At 38.5% G+C, this 17,599-nt stretch overlaps 1 protein-coding gene across 1 annotated transcript; it reads left to right on the top strand.

The window, feature by feature from the left end:
* The first annotated feature begins 837 nt into the window (after positions 1–837).
* Positions 838–16,579, top strand: LOC139967481 (protein MAK16 homolog A-like). The gene is made up of 7 exons (XM_071971351.1): positions 838–1,035; positions 6,065–6,227; positions 7,612–7,828; positions 8,793–8,922; positions 10,051–10,158; positions 11,697–11,798; positions 14,239–16,579. Exons 1-7 carry the CDS (start codon positions 1,021–1,023, stop codon positions 14,440–14,442), a joined length of 939 nt encoding a protein of 312 aa, XP_071827452.1. The 5' UTR covers positions 838–1,020; the 3' UTR covers positions 14,443–16,579.
* The last annotated feature ends 1,020 nt before the right edge of the window (positions 16,580–17,599 follow it).

Below are 17,599 nucleotides of genomic sequence, written 5' to 3'. Positions count from 1 at the left end.
GTCACCTTATCTTAAGACAATGTAGAAGAGTACCATAATGCGTCTTGCCGGTCCAAAGAGTGCTTGACCAATTTAAATGACCATTAAATCATTACTTCTTTAATGAGTGTAACGGGACCACGAAAAAAAAAGCTTTGGGCCCTAATCCATGCAGCACGCCTTGGATCGCCAAACCGATGAGTAACATGAACTCTAAGGACATTGTAGAAAAGTAAAATAATGCGTCTTGCCCGGTTCAAAGAGTGCTTGACCAATTTAAATGACCACTAAATCATTACTTCTTTAATGAGTGTAACGGGACCACGAAAAAGCTTTGGGCCATAATTCATGCAGCACGCCTTGGATCACCAAAGCGATGGTTAACATGAACTCTAAGGACATTGTAGAAGAGTACCATAATGCGTCTTGCCACAAATATAAGCACGCTAAAAGTTGGAGAATTTTTCAAAAGTACTTTCCTGGAGGTTCTGGGCCTCAAAGTTTCTCCGGGCGTTGAGAATTGTTAAAATAGACGATCAAATGTCTAAGCGAGGATAATTATAATTGTTGAAATTTGGCATTGTGTGACAATAAGCATACTTGGGGGCGAGTGGGTGTCCAGTATCTACAGTCTCGATCATCTAGAGGGGGCGGGAAAATAAACGATCAAGTTTATTTTGTTTTAATGGTTGTATAAGAGTATATGGAAATGAGTGGAATTATAAATACAAACTATTTTACTGAATTCCATGATCACGACAGGCCATGCACTTCCTTGCTCTACTAATTTTTCGCGTTCCACAGAAGTCTTTCGTTTAGCCACATTGCAACACATCTGTATTGTACGAATATGCCATGTGTTTAAATGCCACACGAACCACCACTGCAACACAGTATTAGTAGTAACAAAGTTGGCCTATCAATTTTATCATCATATTTCATATTACCAACTCGTTCTAAGGAGTCTGAAACTGAATTGCTGGGTTAACAAGCAGCGAGATTTTGCTTCTAAAATATTAGCACCATTATCTGACTGACATCATGCAACACGACGACGTTAGTTATTACTAAATTATTTAATTTTAACGCTAGGCTAGGTCTACCTTGTCTAAATTAGGCTAGGCCTAGGCTGGCCTAACTTACATATACAGTTAAGTAGCCAATAAGTAAAGGACCCTCAGACCCCAACTCTATTATAAGTCAGACCGCATAGTCACGTTTGGCATAGGCCAAACAATCTAAGCTGAGTTTAATGCTAACGTAGTTGTTTTACAATTTGAATTAAAGTGTCGACTAAGGTGCAGTGAGGGTACAATATATTCTAATGCTCCAACTTCAAGTGCCATTCCAGCATATTACTAGGTGGGGGCCATGTCATTCTGCCATCGGTACATTCTGCGATAGAAAATGTGCTCTTTTTGCCATTGAAAAAGTTGCATTCCACTATGTTACCCCGATGGCGATAAAGCACTTTTGTATGGATGAAAGAGCAAATTTATTGTGGGTGTACTGTAGGCCTATATGCACTGTATATTTCTTCGCGTCACACTACCTTTACTAGGCCCGCAAAAACCATACTATCCACAGTAATATAATATATGTATAATATTTATAATATATTCATTTTTAAAGCATTTATTTCTCATGTGCAAATTTTCATAAATTGTGGGAACAGAGTTAATATTGCTGTACGTATGAAGGACACTAGAAAATAACAAGGAATTTAGCAAAGCAATTTGAAGTTTAGCTGTGAAATTTGTGCTTGTGAAGCTCAAGTGCTGTGGTGATGTCACTCATTCACTTTGTGCTGGGAACATTCATAAACTTTATACAAACTTCATATGCACTATTACAGTGGTGTTACGTCGAGGTTGACACCACCTGACTATACAGACTATACCGTACGATAAATTTCAATTTCGACGATCCGACTTTAAAAATTCTACCCGACGATATACTGCACAAGTACAGGTGTATTAGCCTGACGATAACTCAATATGCGGACCGACCATTCATGAAAGGTTTAATCGATCGCTATTGTTAAATTTTCCGTCGGTAGCGTCGGATAATCCGGACGATACCAGGCCTACAGTCTGTTGATAAACTAAAGAGAACTACTGTACTGAACTGACATTGCTAAGCGGCCTAGCCCAAGTTGCGGACCGACCATTCATGAAAGGATTAAATCGGTCGCTATTGTTAAAATTATAGTCCGTAGCGTCAGTTAGTCAGACGATACCAGGCCTACAGCCTGTTGATGAACAAAAGACAATGCGCTTCTGAACTTACTGTACATTGCTAGGCGGCCTAGCCTAAGTTGTTTACAGTATTACCGCAACATGCACGAACTTCGATGCAAAACAATGTAACACCTCACATATATAGCCAAATGTTTTACTACTTTCCCTGTACAAAAAAAAATTACCTTTCCGAGTGCAACGGTGTTTAATGTGTTCAATCCACCTACGATAATATAGTATTGGTAAAAGATTTGTTTCTTTACCGGCAATATCTTACAATATAAAGGCACCATAATGTGAAGAATAAAACATCTGCAGACCGAACACAAATTTAGTGGATGTTATCCAGAATGTTAACAGTGAATTAATAGATTTAAAACTTCCATTTAGTTTTGTTGTTACAACCTGGCACTGCAATGCAGACGCCGCGGCGCCATTTGAATGTAACATAGTTAAATGGTCGGAACATCAAACACACCCGCAGCAATTCCCACACGCGTTATCCAAGGGTCAACTTCAAAGCTTGAGGGAAAGTGGAGGGGTGGGGGGGGGGCGGGGTGGTTACGTGCTTAAACAAAGACCTTAGCGTACATCGTTTTTTTCATATGAACTGATTTTACTACAGACACTGAAAAGTGTTGAGAGATTTAATTTTTGGAAATTTATTTTGAACCAAATAGACTGACATCAGAGCACATTACGCAACTTTAGAGTAACTTAAAATCGAATTTTAAAATGCATTGTAAGTACACTCTTTCTATCAGTACAATTTCGGAGCTTGTCCAATATGATCTACTAAATAAAATCACACTCATGTTTTCGTAAATTGAAAAACATTATTTGAGGCAACACCTTTTATACTTTGTAAACTTTAAATCACCCATAACTCGAAAACGGAAGGAGATACAGACTTTTTATCGGCAGTGTGAGGAATCCTAAAATGCGTTTAAATGAGCTCTATATATGGTGACATCCCTATGTTCCGACGTCTCTATGTTCCGACGTATTTATGTTCCGACAATTTGTTTGGACTCTAATTTTTTATGGACGAAAATGTTTTCGGACCCAATTTCTTTTTTGGAGACTCAATCTTTTTGGCCCTCGTTTTTCGGACCAATTTTTTTGGGGGGGACTTAATTTTTTGGGCCCCAAATTTTTTGGGACCCAATTTTTTTTGTTGGGGGGGACTCAATTTTTTTGGACCAACATTTTTTCTGACCTAACTTTTTTGGGGGGACACAATTTTTGGGGGGACACAATTTTTTGGACGCACCAAGTTTTTTTCACGAAAAAAGAGGGCCCAAAGTTTGTTATGACCCAAATAGTTGTGACCGAAAATTGCTTGTGACCCGAAATTTAATTGTTTGTACTCACATTTTTTGGGACCAAAATCAGTTTGGTCAACAAAATATGTTGGTCCGAAAACATGTTGGTCAAAAGTTTTTTTTTTACGCCCCGTCAAAGTAAAACCTGTTATTTCTGGTCATTATGTTAAAAAATAAGGGAGGGATGGGGGGGGGGGGCTAGTTTCGACCCTAGTAGGAACTTCGGACGCAAAGACGAGTAACAGAATATACAAGAGGCAAACTACTGTATTAGTGTATGTATACAGTACAGAGGGCAAGGTGAGCACAAATAAAGAAGTAAACGGATTAGTAAACAAAGAGGGAGAGAAGAAAATAAGTCAGGGAAAAATATACACTGTGGAAGGATAAAGAGAGGATTAAATAACGAGAAGTAAATAATAAACTGTGGGAGGGTGGGCGGAGGGGGGGTGGAGGGAATCAACAGTTTAGGGAAGATTTTGGGAATTTCATCCCAGATATCGCTAGATATCGATACAGTACAGTGCCCTTGGGATTTATTGGATTTTATTCTCCTTTTTCTCTCTTTCTTTTTTTTCTTTTCCCTTCCTTCCTCCTCATCCCCCCCCCCCCTTTTCCCCTTTTCCCCTTTTTTTCTTCTCTTTCTTTTTCTCTCCTACTTTTCTGACGGCGCGCGCCCCAACGCCTCCCCCCCCCCCTGGATACGCTCTTGATACAGTACTTTACATTTGATAAAAAAAGTAACTTCTACAACAACAACAACAACTTCCCAAAATTTGTATGTGTCGCAATTTTTAGGTTAAAGTTTAACCGCGCAGAATAGTACCATTCATAATTTGCATATTACACGAAAATTTACCCTCGGCGTCCAGACGGCGGGAAATTGTAACATCATGTTCGATGTGTTGTTTTGTTCCCACGGTGCAATGAACTGGGGCAAGTTCGAATGTCGATGACCTACTTATGTTTTGTGACCAATGTCAGTGGGAATTATGTGTGTAAAAACTCGGGTTTTTCTACGTGTTATATATATAGAAGTTTTACGTAAGCGGAGCGAAGTTCGGGGCGGCTCTTTGATTGTGAGGAAGCATTTATCTAAGCATCAATATTTGTGAAAAATATCGTAAAGTTTTTCAGATATTCTCATTGAATGTCCCCTCCATATATCTCTCTTTCTCCGTCCACCCAAAGCTCGACCATTACGCTAATTCTGTTTGAGGAAAAGTTATCGAAATATCGCGATAATTGTTTAACTATTTATCGTGACGGTAAAAAGAAAATATCGCCCAACCCTATGCCTGACCCAATTAATATCTAGATCAGTGACAAAGCTTGAGAAACGAAGGGTCTTCTTATAGCCACCTGTTATTCGCAAACTTTGACCCATTTACGCGGTACTCATGTAATATTTGCTGTGGAAGTAAAAGTTGGCAGGTCGCCAAAATAAATTCATTGGATACAATTAATTCCAACTGGACATTTATTAGCCTTTCTCGTAACACCAACGTTTATTTAGCAATACGAACGGGAGTTCGATTTTCGCAAATTGTTACTCTGGACCGTAATGGATTTATCATAATTTTATCTGCTGCTGGACATTTGTACCTTGCAAGGTAAATATACGAGTCTATTGCAAAGTTTAGGCAACTGGGGGGGGGGGGGGGTAGGGGTAGGTAGAGGTTGTTGCGATGCGAGGGGGGCTGTCTAGTGATCGTGGAATACTTTTATAAAATAAAAAAAATATTTCAAACAAGTCGAGGGTTAAAAGCTTTATGTGCCGGTCAGACCGGCCAATGGATAGGGTGTATTTCAGCGGCGGTACGGAATGTATCAGCATGATTGATACTGGGAAGTATGATTGTATTTCTGATGTTCATATAGTGTAATGTTTTATATATCCGTTAAAATCAGCGAGGTTTTATTACAAAATCAATGATGATTTACTAAGGCATTCAAAATCGAAATGTTTTTTGTAGGCCTATATTCAGATTTGTACAGTATGTTGACATTGATCATATACAGTACAGTAGTGTTTGGTCATGGCCTCGGTCATCTTGCAAGGAATTTTCTTGCAATTAGTTAACTGTCTGACATATTGTTAGTAGCCATTCTTCCTCGTGGCAGTTGCTCTTGGAAGCATAAACCACAACCTATTGTTCGTTTCCTCTAAGCTCTCTACCTTGCTGAAGATACTGCAGATTAACGGACAATAACCCAACGTTATAGTTAGTGTATTTCGAGCTGACGATACTCGCGCTGCCAGACTATAATAGTGCTGCTTGACATTCCTGACGATAAAAGTGTTGCTCGACGATCCGACTATAAAGACGATAACCGACTGTAACCGACCAAAATGCCCATACGATATTGTCAACCTCGACGTAACACCACTGTAGTTAAGACTCAGGATGTGATTTACACACATTTGTGCAGAATATTTACACCTTATGTTTCGAACATGATTTTATGCTACCTTTATGTTATAAATAACAACTTGAATTTCTATTTACCGTTTTGCAGGTAATATGGGGCATCATCAGGAACACGTTCTGTTCCTTCAAGATGAACACCCGTGTTAGGACTGAACAATTTTGCAGAAATGAGTACAACCTTACTGGGCTCTGTAGCAGGAAGTACTGTCCCCTAGGAAACAGTAGATATGCTACAATACGGGAATTTAATGGTATGGCCAGTTTGGCTAGAGAGGCAATGTTACCGTAGGTCTAACATCTTGATGGGATTCTGTAGCTCAGGAAGGCTTGTTGCAGTGAAATAAGTTTATGAACTTCAAATCAAGCTATATAGCTGCATCTTGTGTTGAATTAGTCACATTTACTCCGCTGTTAAATGAATGATAAGCTAAACTGAAAACATTCTTGGTGTCCCTCCACCACAACCTCATGAGAAAGAATGAAATAAAACTTTAATCACATGTTTGAAATCACATGTTTGAAAACAAAATTCATAAAATTTATGGCACACATAATTTTCTTGATAAAATGAGATAGATATAACAACATAGATCTGGCTTTGTTGGATTGAGGGATATTCTATGTAGGTGTGAATATCACTTGGTTTGATGAAATGATACAAAGCATATAACATTTAAGTCAGATTGCAGCTTTAATTGCAAATAGAATTGATTTAAAATTGCTAAATTGTTAATCTAATTCTAAAGTTTGAGTTTAACTTTAAAAAAAAAAAAACGGTTGTCAATTCTCAGTATTGACTGAGCACTGTAGCAAGGCAGGTTTCCTGCGATGAAATAATATCAAAAATACACTGCAATTTCAGTCCTGGTCTAAACTCAAAAGAAAATGGAATTGCTTGATTAAATTATGTTGATTTGGAATTGAAAAATAAACAGCTGAATATGGATTTGAAACATTTTTGTAAACATTTTTGGCATTAAGGGCTGTATACAATGAAATTTACAAAGGTAGTGTTATACTTCTTGTGAAATCATCCAAATGTAATGTAATTTTTGTGTTTAGAGGGAATAACATATCCAATTCCAGAAAGTTGGGAGTCAAAGGAAAATTGGTTTTTCAATTTCTTTATAGAAATGTGTGGTAAGAAAGGATTTCCTCAATGAAATAGCAAGAATGGCAATAAATTTGGCATAATAGATGTGCTCTTAATTCAAGTGTTAACATTTTGAATGCAAGTTCTACAAATTCAAAACCTGAATTTGAATTTAGAAACTGCTGATTTGTTTACTAGTATTAAGTATTTTCACATGGTCAATATCACAGAATAATTTGTAATGGTACTGGCCAAGTGGTTCTACTTTTCTCTTTTCATAGGAAGGTGGAAAACTGAGTGTGATTGCGTAAATTTTTTAACTGAGATGAAAACATGATTTGACTTTTAACTTTGCTACAATTGGTGTAGATTTCATTATAGTTGAAATCTGTTATGTACTTTGACATGAAGTCTGAAATTAGTATAAATGTATTTTGTGCATAAAGTTTTATCTATATTGTTTTTTTAATGATGGCTTTAACAGTTAAAGTTATAAAGAAATATCTGTTCTTGAACTATCTTATTCTCCCCCTTTTTTTCAGGAGTGTGTTACCTTTACATGAAAACCATAGAGAGGGCTGCTTTCCCTAACAAGTTGTGGGAAAGGGTGAAGCTCTCGAAAAACTTTGAGAAGGCCTTGAAACAGATCGATGACAATCTCATCTTTTGGCCAAGTTTCTACAAGTACAAATGCAAACAGAGGTTAACCAAAATAACACAGTACCTGATCAGAATGAGGAAAATTATGATGTATGGAAGGTAAGAAACTAGCAACAATGCATGATATATGCATGCTTCACTATATATAGTGTAGGAGGTATGAATACAACAATCAGTATTGATCTCTATGACATAGATCCCCCCACACACACACAGACATCCCCCTTCTTCCCAACCTCCCTACATCAACCATTACATGGTACAAAACCACCAACATTTCAGGATCTCTGTGATGTATGGAAGGTAAAGAACTAGCAACAATGGAATGCTATCTTCATGCTGAACTAGATAAAGTGTAGGAGGTATGAATACAACCATCAGTATTGATCTGTAAGATTGATCAAAGTGACAGAATCCCCTCCCCCTTTCCCCACACACACAAACACCAACATTTCAGGAACCAGGTCTCCATGAAATAAGCAGATGAATTATTCAGTGGTGGTTCATAGGAGAGTATATATACATATATTTATATATATCGATTTGGATGAATAGTTTTCTTCATTCAGAGAGCAATTTCAACTTGTATACCAGGTATACGTGGTATATCATTCATACCCATACCGACGGTATTGAAAATATGTCATCAATGAATATACCAAAAATACCAGGTATATCCGAAATAAACCTTGAATACCCAGTAAAATAATACCCGATTAAAGTACCGACCCAGATAATACATGCAAACACGAAGGATATTCCCGCTGCGCTGCTACTGTTTATCGTGTCTACCTTACCACTCCCCGTAGTCCCAAAAACATTCTTGCTGCACAATCTTAGCCCTTGTATTGCAGATGTTGCTTGTACTGTACCAGACAAAAAGTCAACGAAGGGACACACTAATATGTTTCTTGCGCTTTGACCTTCAAAAATGGTTAAGGATTTAAGGTTCAGTAATGACACAATCTGCCATCGCTAGCAAACCTAGTGTTAGAGCTGTGCAAATTAATATTCAAGTTCTATAAACACTCCATTTTTGTCCCCTTTTCACTCACTTTGTCAGGCGAAAAATTGTTCCAGTGAGCAGAAAAATAGAGAAAAGGGAGAAGAACAGAGAAGCCAAAGCTTGGAAAGCTGCCAAACTGGACAATGCCATTGAAAAGGAGTTGCTGGAGAGGTTAAAGAAAGGAACAGTGAGTATCGTAACAAAACAATGGGCTCTAAAATCAGCGTTGGTGATGAAACAATTGTACATAAGGCCACATTCTTAGTTTGTGTTTCCATTTTCAAAGTCTAGGCCCGACTGAGTTTGCCTATAGGTGATGTAGCCTGATGACTTACATTAAAACCAAACAGCATAAAACATCTGACTATGAGTGGATTTCTGTAAGCAATTAAATTGTCCTTCAGGCAACTTGAAGGGGAAGTGTCGTACTCCAAGAAAAAAATTGAAAAAAAGGTGGGGGGATTAACAACCATACAATGGTGTCTGATTACTTCTACTAAATTCTGAATTTACTTATTATATTTTCCTTGTATCTTAGCTTGTCTCCTCTCAAGTGTTGTACTCTTCACTGTTGTGCATTTAGTACTACTTGGTGGGATCAATACTGTCTGTACTCAGATTCTGCTCTTGGCTGTTTACCTTACTGTTCTGATTTATAAACAGATGTTTCTGGTCCATAGTTGTTAGTCACTTCCCACAAGACTTCACTAGAATTGTTATCGTAATGGTTTCTATAAACTGAATGAGGTATATTTATGTGATTGTTGATTATCCTTAGCAGAAAATAAGAACTTTGCTTCAACCCTGATTATAAAGTTTGCAAATTTGGCTAGACTTCTAAGTCACTTTGGCCAAGAAAATCTAGTTGATGTAATGATGTAGTCTAATGGTAATGGTAGCTCTGACAGTAAGAGAAGTGCGTCTTAATTTAATGCATAATCCAGAAAACTATGGAGTAAAGCTTGTGATCAAAGGCATGGAAAGATAGACAGATAGATAGACAGACTGACAGACAGACAGACAGACAGACAGATAGATAGCCAACATATTAAAATACAAAGGAAATCAGGTGATTACAAGAGCTCTAAACAAATACAAATTGTAAACAACAAAAAGAGACCTAAAGTAGTATTGCATTGGAAGCAATTTTTCATATTTACTTCTTGTGATGGTCTGATGACAACTTTTTATCAGATAGAAATCATTGTTATGTTCTAAGCTGATTGAAGCATTACAGAGATGAAGTCACATGATCAATATTGCTGTTTGTGTTCACTTTCCTTGATAATATCATTCCTTTCATTCCTTTCTTCAGTACGGCGACGTTTACAACATCCCGGCCGTAGCTTTTGATAACGTGTTGAAGGCGGAGGAGACGGACGATGAAGATGAGGACAGAGCTCAGCTCGAATATGAGGGCGCTGTGAGTGTTTCATTTAAATAAGCAGGATCTTTAGATTGGGATACGGATAAGGTAGCATACGCCCATTAAAAGCCTCATTGACTTACACACTAAATCAGAATAGTAATGTGGTATCTAAGTCTAGATAGAAGTTCTCACTAGCTAAACGCTACCCATCACCGGATAGCTGACAAGTTGGCCTTTCATGGCACCATCAATTTTCCGTATGATGACCATGTAGCTTTTTGCTTCCAAGCCTGAAGTTTAACAAACCTTTTCACTCAGTAGTAAACAATTTTCATACGCTGCTCCTGTGAGGTCTACAGGGGTCTAAAATTGCATCAATCGACCCAATTTTCTCATCACACGTACTTCTATTCATGCTCTTCAACAAGCCACAAAAAACTAGATCATGATTGATAACAGGTCAAAAAAGATGTTCTCCTGCTGCTTTTTGGCACTTTTCCTGAAGATGAACATCGGGGGGGGGGGGGGGGGATTGATATAGATTCTTACAGGAGTATGCCACCTTAAATGAATGCATCTCAGAAAACAATAAACTAAATCATAGTCTGGAATTAAGTCGATACCACAAGCAGATATCTCTATTTGAAAAGTTGTGGCTTTCTCTGATTACACATGGGATTATAGCAGGGTTGTCCAACCTTTTGCAGAGGAGGGCCACATGGAATGATTATGATGAAGGAGGGGGCCGCATGAAGCCTACGCTCGATTTTTCGATTTTTTGCCCGAAGCCCAAGGCAACAAAATGTGAGCACTGCGCGCGGAGCGCACTGATTTATTTTCCTTCCTGATAAAACAGTTGAATGAAGTCCAGCCGCCCCCCCCCCCTCCGCTTAGAGAGTGTCACACAAACTGACCTGCATGCAGTTTTGTGGACCCACAAGGTTCGAATGATTGATTGTATAGCTTCAAATTGTTATCAATAAATCTGCTCATTAAAATTTCGCACCGTAGAGCATCTCTGGCGGGCCGGACGCAACCCCGCGGCGGGCCGGACTGTGGCCCGCGGGCCGTAGGTTGGACAACCCTGGATTATAGGATGGGCTCTCTCTCAATAGATTCGGGTAGAGGGTAAGGTTAGCAGGTCTTTGCCCTGGGGGTTGGTCAGGTTACATAAGTTCAAGTTGATATTCAGTTGATATATTCTCTCAAGTTCAATCGAGCGATCCCGGCCCTCAGTAAAACAAAATCATACCCTTCTGATTCGAAAGATGATACTGATCTGCCAAATGTAGGTGGTTAGCATAAAACTCTGTCTATGAATACAGGGAGCCTACTATGATGGGATGTATGGTATGCAAACTGTTGATTGGTCAAGTAACATCACACCCCCACAGGACCCCCACACTGGGTCTACCCCAAAGTTATGCTTGTTTCAGGAAGAAGTATTAACAGATGATAAAGTTATTCATTTTACTTGACTTTCATCACTATGCAATCATACTTTGAGTTATTTAGTAATGAGATTGATTGGAAGCTAAATTTCTCATCTATATGGTCATCTTTTCTCCAAATTTTCTTTTACGAAACTTCAGGAAGAACAGGAAGAAGAAGAAGAGGAAGAAGAAGAGGTGGAAGGAGAGATTGAGTACATCGCAGATGAAGATTTCCAGGAGAGTGATGCCAGCGACGTTGAGGTTAGTGACAATGAATTAGAGAAGCAATGTAGCCTACTTGGCCTCGAGTAGCATTCTTGGTATCAGTACCCAATTGCTTTATACAAATTAAATTGTGCAGCTAACAGGGTCTTTAAACTCTATAGAACTGTTCCACGTTGAGGTTAGTAACAATGAATTAGAGTAGCAATGTTTAGTGTACTTGGCCTCGAGTAGCATTCTTGGTATCAGTACCCAATTGCTTTATACAAATAAAGTTGTGCAGTTAACAGGGTCTTTAAACTCTATAGAACTGTTCCACATTGAGGTTAGTGACAATGAACAAGAGTAGCAATGTAGCCAACTTGGCCTCGAGTAGCATTCTTGGTATCAGTACCCAATTGCTTTATACACATTAAGTTGTGCAGCTAACAGGGTCTTTAAACTCTATAGAACTGTTCCACGTTGAGGTTAGTAACAATGAATTAGAGTAGCAATGTTTAGTGTACTTGGCCTCGAGTAGCATTCTTGGTATCAGTACCCAATTGCTTTATACAAATAAAGTTGTGCAGTGAACAGGGTCTTTAAACTCTATAGAACTGTTCCACATTGAGGTTAGTGACAATGAACAAGAGTAGCAATGTAGCCAACTTGGCCTCGAGTAGCATTCTTGGTATCAGTACCCAATTGCTTTATACACATTAAGTTGTGCAGCTAACAGGGTCTTTAAACTCTATAGAACTGTTCCACGTTGAGGTTAGTAACAATGAATTAGAGTAGCAATGTTTAGTGTACTTGGCCTCGAGTAGCATTCTTGGTATCAGTACCCAATTGCTTTATACAAATAAAGTTGTGCAGTTAACAGGGTCTTTAAACTCTATAGAACTGTTCCACGTTGAGGTTAGTGACAATGAACAAGAGCAGCAATGTAGCCAACTTGGCCTCGAGTAGCATTCTTGGTATCAGTACCCAATTGCTTTATACACATTAAATTGTGCAGCTAACAGGGTCTTTAAACTCTATAGAACTGTTCCACGTTGAGGTTAGTAACAATGAATTAGAGTAGCAATGTAGCGTACTTGGCCTCGAGTAGCATTCTTGGTATCAGTACCCAATTGCTTTACACAAATTTAATTGTGCAGCTAACAGGGTCTTTAAACTCTATAGAACTGTTCCACATTGAGGTTAGTAACAATGAATTAGAGTAGCAATGTAGCCTACTTGGCCTCGAGTAGCATTCTTGGTATCAGTACCCAATTGCTTTATACACATTAAATTGTGTAGCTAACAGGGTCTTTAAACTCTATAGAACTGTTCCACGTTGAGGTTAGTGACAATGAACAAGAGTAGCAATGTAGTGTACTTGGCCTCGAGTAGCATTCTTGGTATCAGTACCCAACTGCTTTATACAAATAAAGTTGTGCAGTTAACAGGGTCTTTAAACTCTATAGAACTGTTCCACGTTGAGTTTAGTGACAATGAACAAGAGTAGCAATGTAGCCAACTTGGCCTCGAGTAGCATTCTTGGTATCAGTACCCAATTGCTTTATACACATTAAATTGTGCAGCTAACAGGGTCTTTAAACTCTATAGAACTGTTCCATGTTGAGGTTAGTAACAATGAATTAGAGTAGTAATGTAGCGTACTTGGCCTCGAGTAGCATTCTTAGTATCAGTACCCAATGGCTTTAAACACATTAAATTGTGCAGCTAACAGGGTCTTTAAACTCTATAGAACTGTTCCACGTTGAGGTTAGTAACAATGAATTAGAGTAGCAATGTTTAGTGTACTTGGCCTCGAGTAGCATTCTTGGTATCAGTACCCATTTGCTTTATACACATTAAATTGTGCAGCTAACAGGGTCTTTAAACTCTATAGAACTGTTCCACAGGTTGAAACCATACCTGGCATCTTCAATCGTCCTTATCAGTACTGTGCAATCTTCGACCCATACGTCAGTGCTCACAGTGGTCAAGATTTTAGAAAAGTAAATACGTGCTTGCAAATTTGCCTGGCAATGTCATAAGTTTGCCAAGTTTGTGTTACTTCAGGTCCTGAAATCTATTAGTTTCTGCAACATACAAACATTGTGGTGCAGTTTGGGCCATGGATGACATTTTGCTATGTGGGACCAGATGTAATATGCCATGGGTTTCTTTATTCTGCTGGTGATAGATCATTATTATCATTATTATCATTATTATTATCATTATTATCATGATTATCATTATTGTTATTATGATTAATATTATTATTATTATTATTTTTATTTTTATTTTTACTTTTATTATTATTGTTATTATTATTATTATTATCTGAATTCAGATATATTGCTGCCATGTTGCCTCTCGACACTTATCCCTAAATAAATAAATCGTAAGGATCAGTATGCACTCTGTATGGAGTGTGCTGTGTCAAGACCGAAACGGACGTGATGATTTTTACTTTCTCTATATCTTCAAATCTATCCAAATTCTCCAGGATATGGACAGAGTGTTACCGCAAGGGAAAGGAGGCCACGATGCGTCAGATGACGATGAGTCGAGTGGAGAGGAAGAGACAAAAACAGGAAAAGGAAAATCTGTGAAGGGGAAGGCCGGGAAATTTAAGAGAGCCCGAGTGGAGATTGAGTACGAGGAGGAGAGACAGACACCGGCGAAACAGAGGATCACAGAATCATTTTGATGAGACGGTGATCGCCGCCGGAGATGATGAAAATGGTGATCCGTAACGGGGACATCATCACCGGATTATGACAACTACTGTCGATCAAGGAAGAGGTTGCCATCTCTGTGTGACATGACACCGTGGTGGAGGAGGGTGTGAGCAAATTTATCACCAGAATCACTAAGCTGTGGTGTTACTGATGGTACCAGTCTGGTGGAACTGATTGTGTCAGACAATGAGAGAGAGAGAACTGCTAGCATATCCGCAAGGACTCTGCCCAAATTAGCAGACGGTCGCTCTTGCCGTGGATGTTACGAGCCAGGATGGTTTCACGCTGTCAATTTTTATGTGACAAGTGCTATATTAATTGACGGTAAAGTGACCTTAAAGCTGAAAACCACTGTTGGCATAGGTGTTTTCACATCAGTTTCACCGTGCCCATTGAGGTGATTGGGTAGTTTCATGAGACATAGTGGTCAGTCTTATTCTTGTCGTGGATGATGTAAGCTCTCTGTTTTCCTGTTCTGGATGCATAGCATGTGAGTGTTCTTGTATGAATAGTGTTTATATATGTAGATGTGCTGGTGACTAAGACTGAAACATGTCAATAAATCTTCAGCATGATACTGATGGCTAACATAAAGATGATTAAACCAGAAAGCACAGGAATTTTAGGATATTAGTAAGAAAATTAGGTAAAGTTCAGTCAAGATTTCACAGTATTTGACCGTATTGTTTGTTGATTCCATGCCGAAGGCAAACTTGAATCTTTGTGACAGTGATTGCATGTGTAACATGTGTGTGACGCCTTGGCTTTTAAACTCAAAAAGTAAAGCTTGGATTTATGTCATAGTTGGTTTGTGGATCCACCCCATTGAGTACTTGTGTACATGATGTCTAGTCTTGTCTGTCAAGGTCAAAGGTCATTTGAGGTCAACAGATGTCAAAGTCTTAAAACCTTGTAAAGTTTGAATTAACATTATACTTGGTGCGTGGATCCACCTTATTAAATAGAAGATCCTATTGCTTTCTTCAGGAGTCAAAGGTCAGTTTAGGTCAACAGTTGTCAAGGCTGAAAACCTTGCAAACACAGTAACTGTAAAAGCAAAACTTGGATATACTTTGTACTTGTTATGGGGATCCAACTTATTAAGAAGACCTCATAGCTTTCTTTGGGGTCGTAGGTCATGTGAGGTCCAGAAATATCAAAATTTGAATACCTTGTAAACACAAAAGCTCCAAAAGTGAAGTTTGGGAATACTTGGTATATGGATCCACCTTTTTGACCTTAATTGCATTCTTTGAAGGTCAAAGGTCATTGGAGGGCAAAGCTTGAATGTCTGAATACCTTGCAATACACAGTAACTCCAAAAGTAAAACCGCACAGTGTACATTTGAGTGTTCTCGTATACTTTTAAAATCGATAAGCCTCTTGGCTTTTCTTGTTAGAAACCTGGATCAGCCTCCTGAGCCCACTGTGCATAAAAGCATGGTTTGAATCCAAAATGGTGGACGTTTCATAACAACAGCACATCCCTGATTTTTACTCTCCTTCGAAATATGAATGACGTTTGATATTTTGTGGACGTATCACTTAGGCCTACACATCAAGCTATGAGGCTTGAATAGTTCTTTCGATTCAAGACTTGTTTAATACTCCTTTAGAATGTACTACATTGTTAACTATCTTTGAGTCATATTTATGGAGCTGCCATACTTCAGTATCTGTACACAATTTTCAATAACTAGCCCTACTGCTTGCAAGTTTCACCGTGTTAATATCTTTGCCAAGGAGTCGTTTGTGTGTTTAGATCTTGATATTTTCTGCAAGCCTTTGAATTCTATGCCCTTCAAGGAAAGGCCAAGTGTCTGAACAATTGTGGGTAAATATTCTGATTAATTTAAGTGAATCCTAAAGTTTTGTCTACTTATAAACATATTTTGATGGGGTCAACTTGTTTCAGACAGTTAGTGCAAGGATGTAAACTAACGAGCAGTTGGCATGGAAATGAGTCAGTTATGTTAAATTAACCATTAACCAGTAAATCATATTTGAAGCCAAATGTTATCCTTTTGTGGCAACATTGATTAAGAAATGGTGTAAGAGTACTAAATTAATCTGTCTGGTTGGTCTAAATAAATAGATGCAATATGAGTGGATGCATTTTTGTAATGCAATTTTTCTATTTTTTTTCCGCCCAAATGTCGTAACTGAGGGAAACCAATCTGCAACTCCCAGGTCCATATCTACTTCCGTTAGTGAGATACGTGGTCCCAAAGGACCCGATAGAAAAACGTGTTCTTTATAAGTGCAAAATTTGGAAAACCCCCTCTTTTCAGCCCCCTCTCTTGTCCTCTCTGAAACACCCATCGACATTAAAATTAGACGTGGATTAGAAGACACCCTTGTCTTTGTTATTCACCAATTTCGTGTAATTATCTGACCAGGAAAGGCTTTTTTCGCTAAATTTGCAACTTTAAGAGGAACAATAGAAAAGCGAAAAACTTTTCGGGACAACAAAAGGTTTAAGACCTTTGTTCGTCGTAAAAGTTTTTCGCTCTTCCTTTTTTTTTGAGGTGAAAAAACTTGTTGTTGCAAAAGCGATAAATGTGTATCTTTTCTGGTAGTTCGCGACACGCTGATTACGAATCTGAAGTTTATTTTGGAATTGGGTGTTGTGTGGGGGCATAGGAGGCCAAAAACCTAATTTTGACTTTTTTTTTGTTGCCAAACCTGTTTTTGCCAAAATCGACTGAAAATCGATTTCGCCCAAATGACATGACCGGGAATAACCGATGCTCAGGAGCCCAAATATGCAACTTTCAGGTCCATATCTGCTTCCGTTAGTGAGATACGTGGTCCCAAAGGACCTGATAGAAATACGTGTTCTTTATAAGTACAAAATTTGGAAAACCCCCTCTTTTCAGCCCCCTCTCTTGTCCTCTCTGAAACACCCATCGACATTAAAATTAGACGTGGGGTAGAAGACACCCTTGTCTTTGTTATACACCAATTTCGTGTAATTATCTGACCGGGAAAGGCTTTTTTCGCTCAGTTTGCAACTTAAGAGGAACAATAGAAAAGCGAAAAACTTTTCGGGACAACAAAAGGTTTAAGCCCTTTGTTCGTCGTAAAAGTTTTTCGTTCTTCATTTTTCTTGATCGAGGTGAAAAA

The sequence above is a fragment of the Apostichopus japonicus genome, chromosome 5 (genome assembly GCF_037975245.1).
Source record: "Apostichopus japonicus isolate 1M-3 chromosome 5, ASM3797524v1, whole genome shotgun sequence".
NCBI lineage: Eukaryota > Metazoa > Echinodermata > Holothuroidea > Aspidochirotida > Stichopodidae > Apostichopus > Apostichopus japonicus.
The sequence above is the reverse complement of the archived record's forward strand: the minus strand, read 5'-3'. Positions and strand labels throughout refer to the sequence as shown.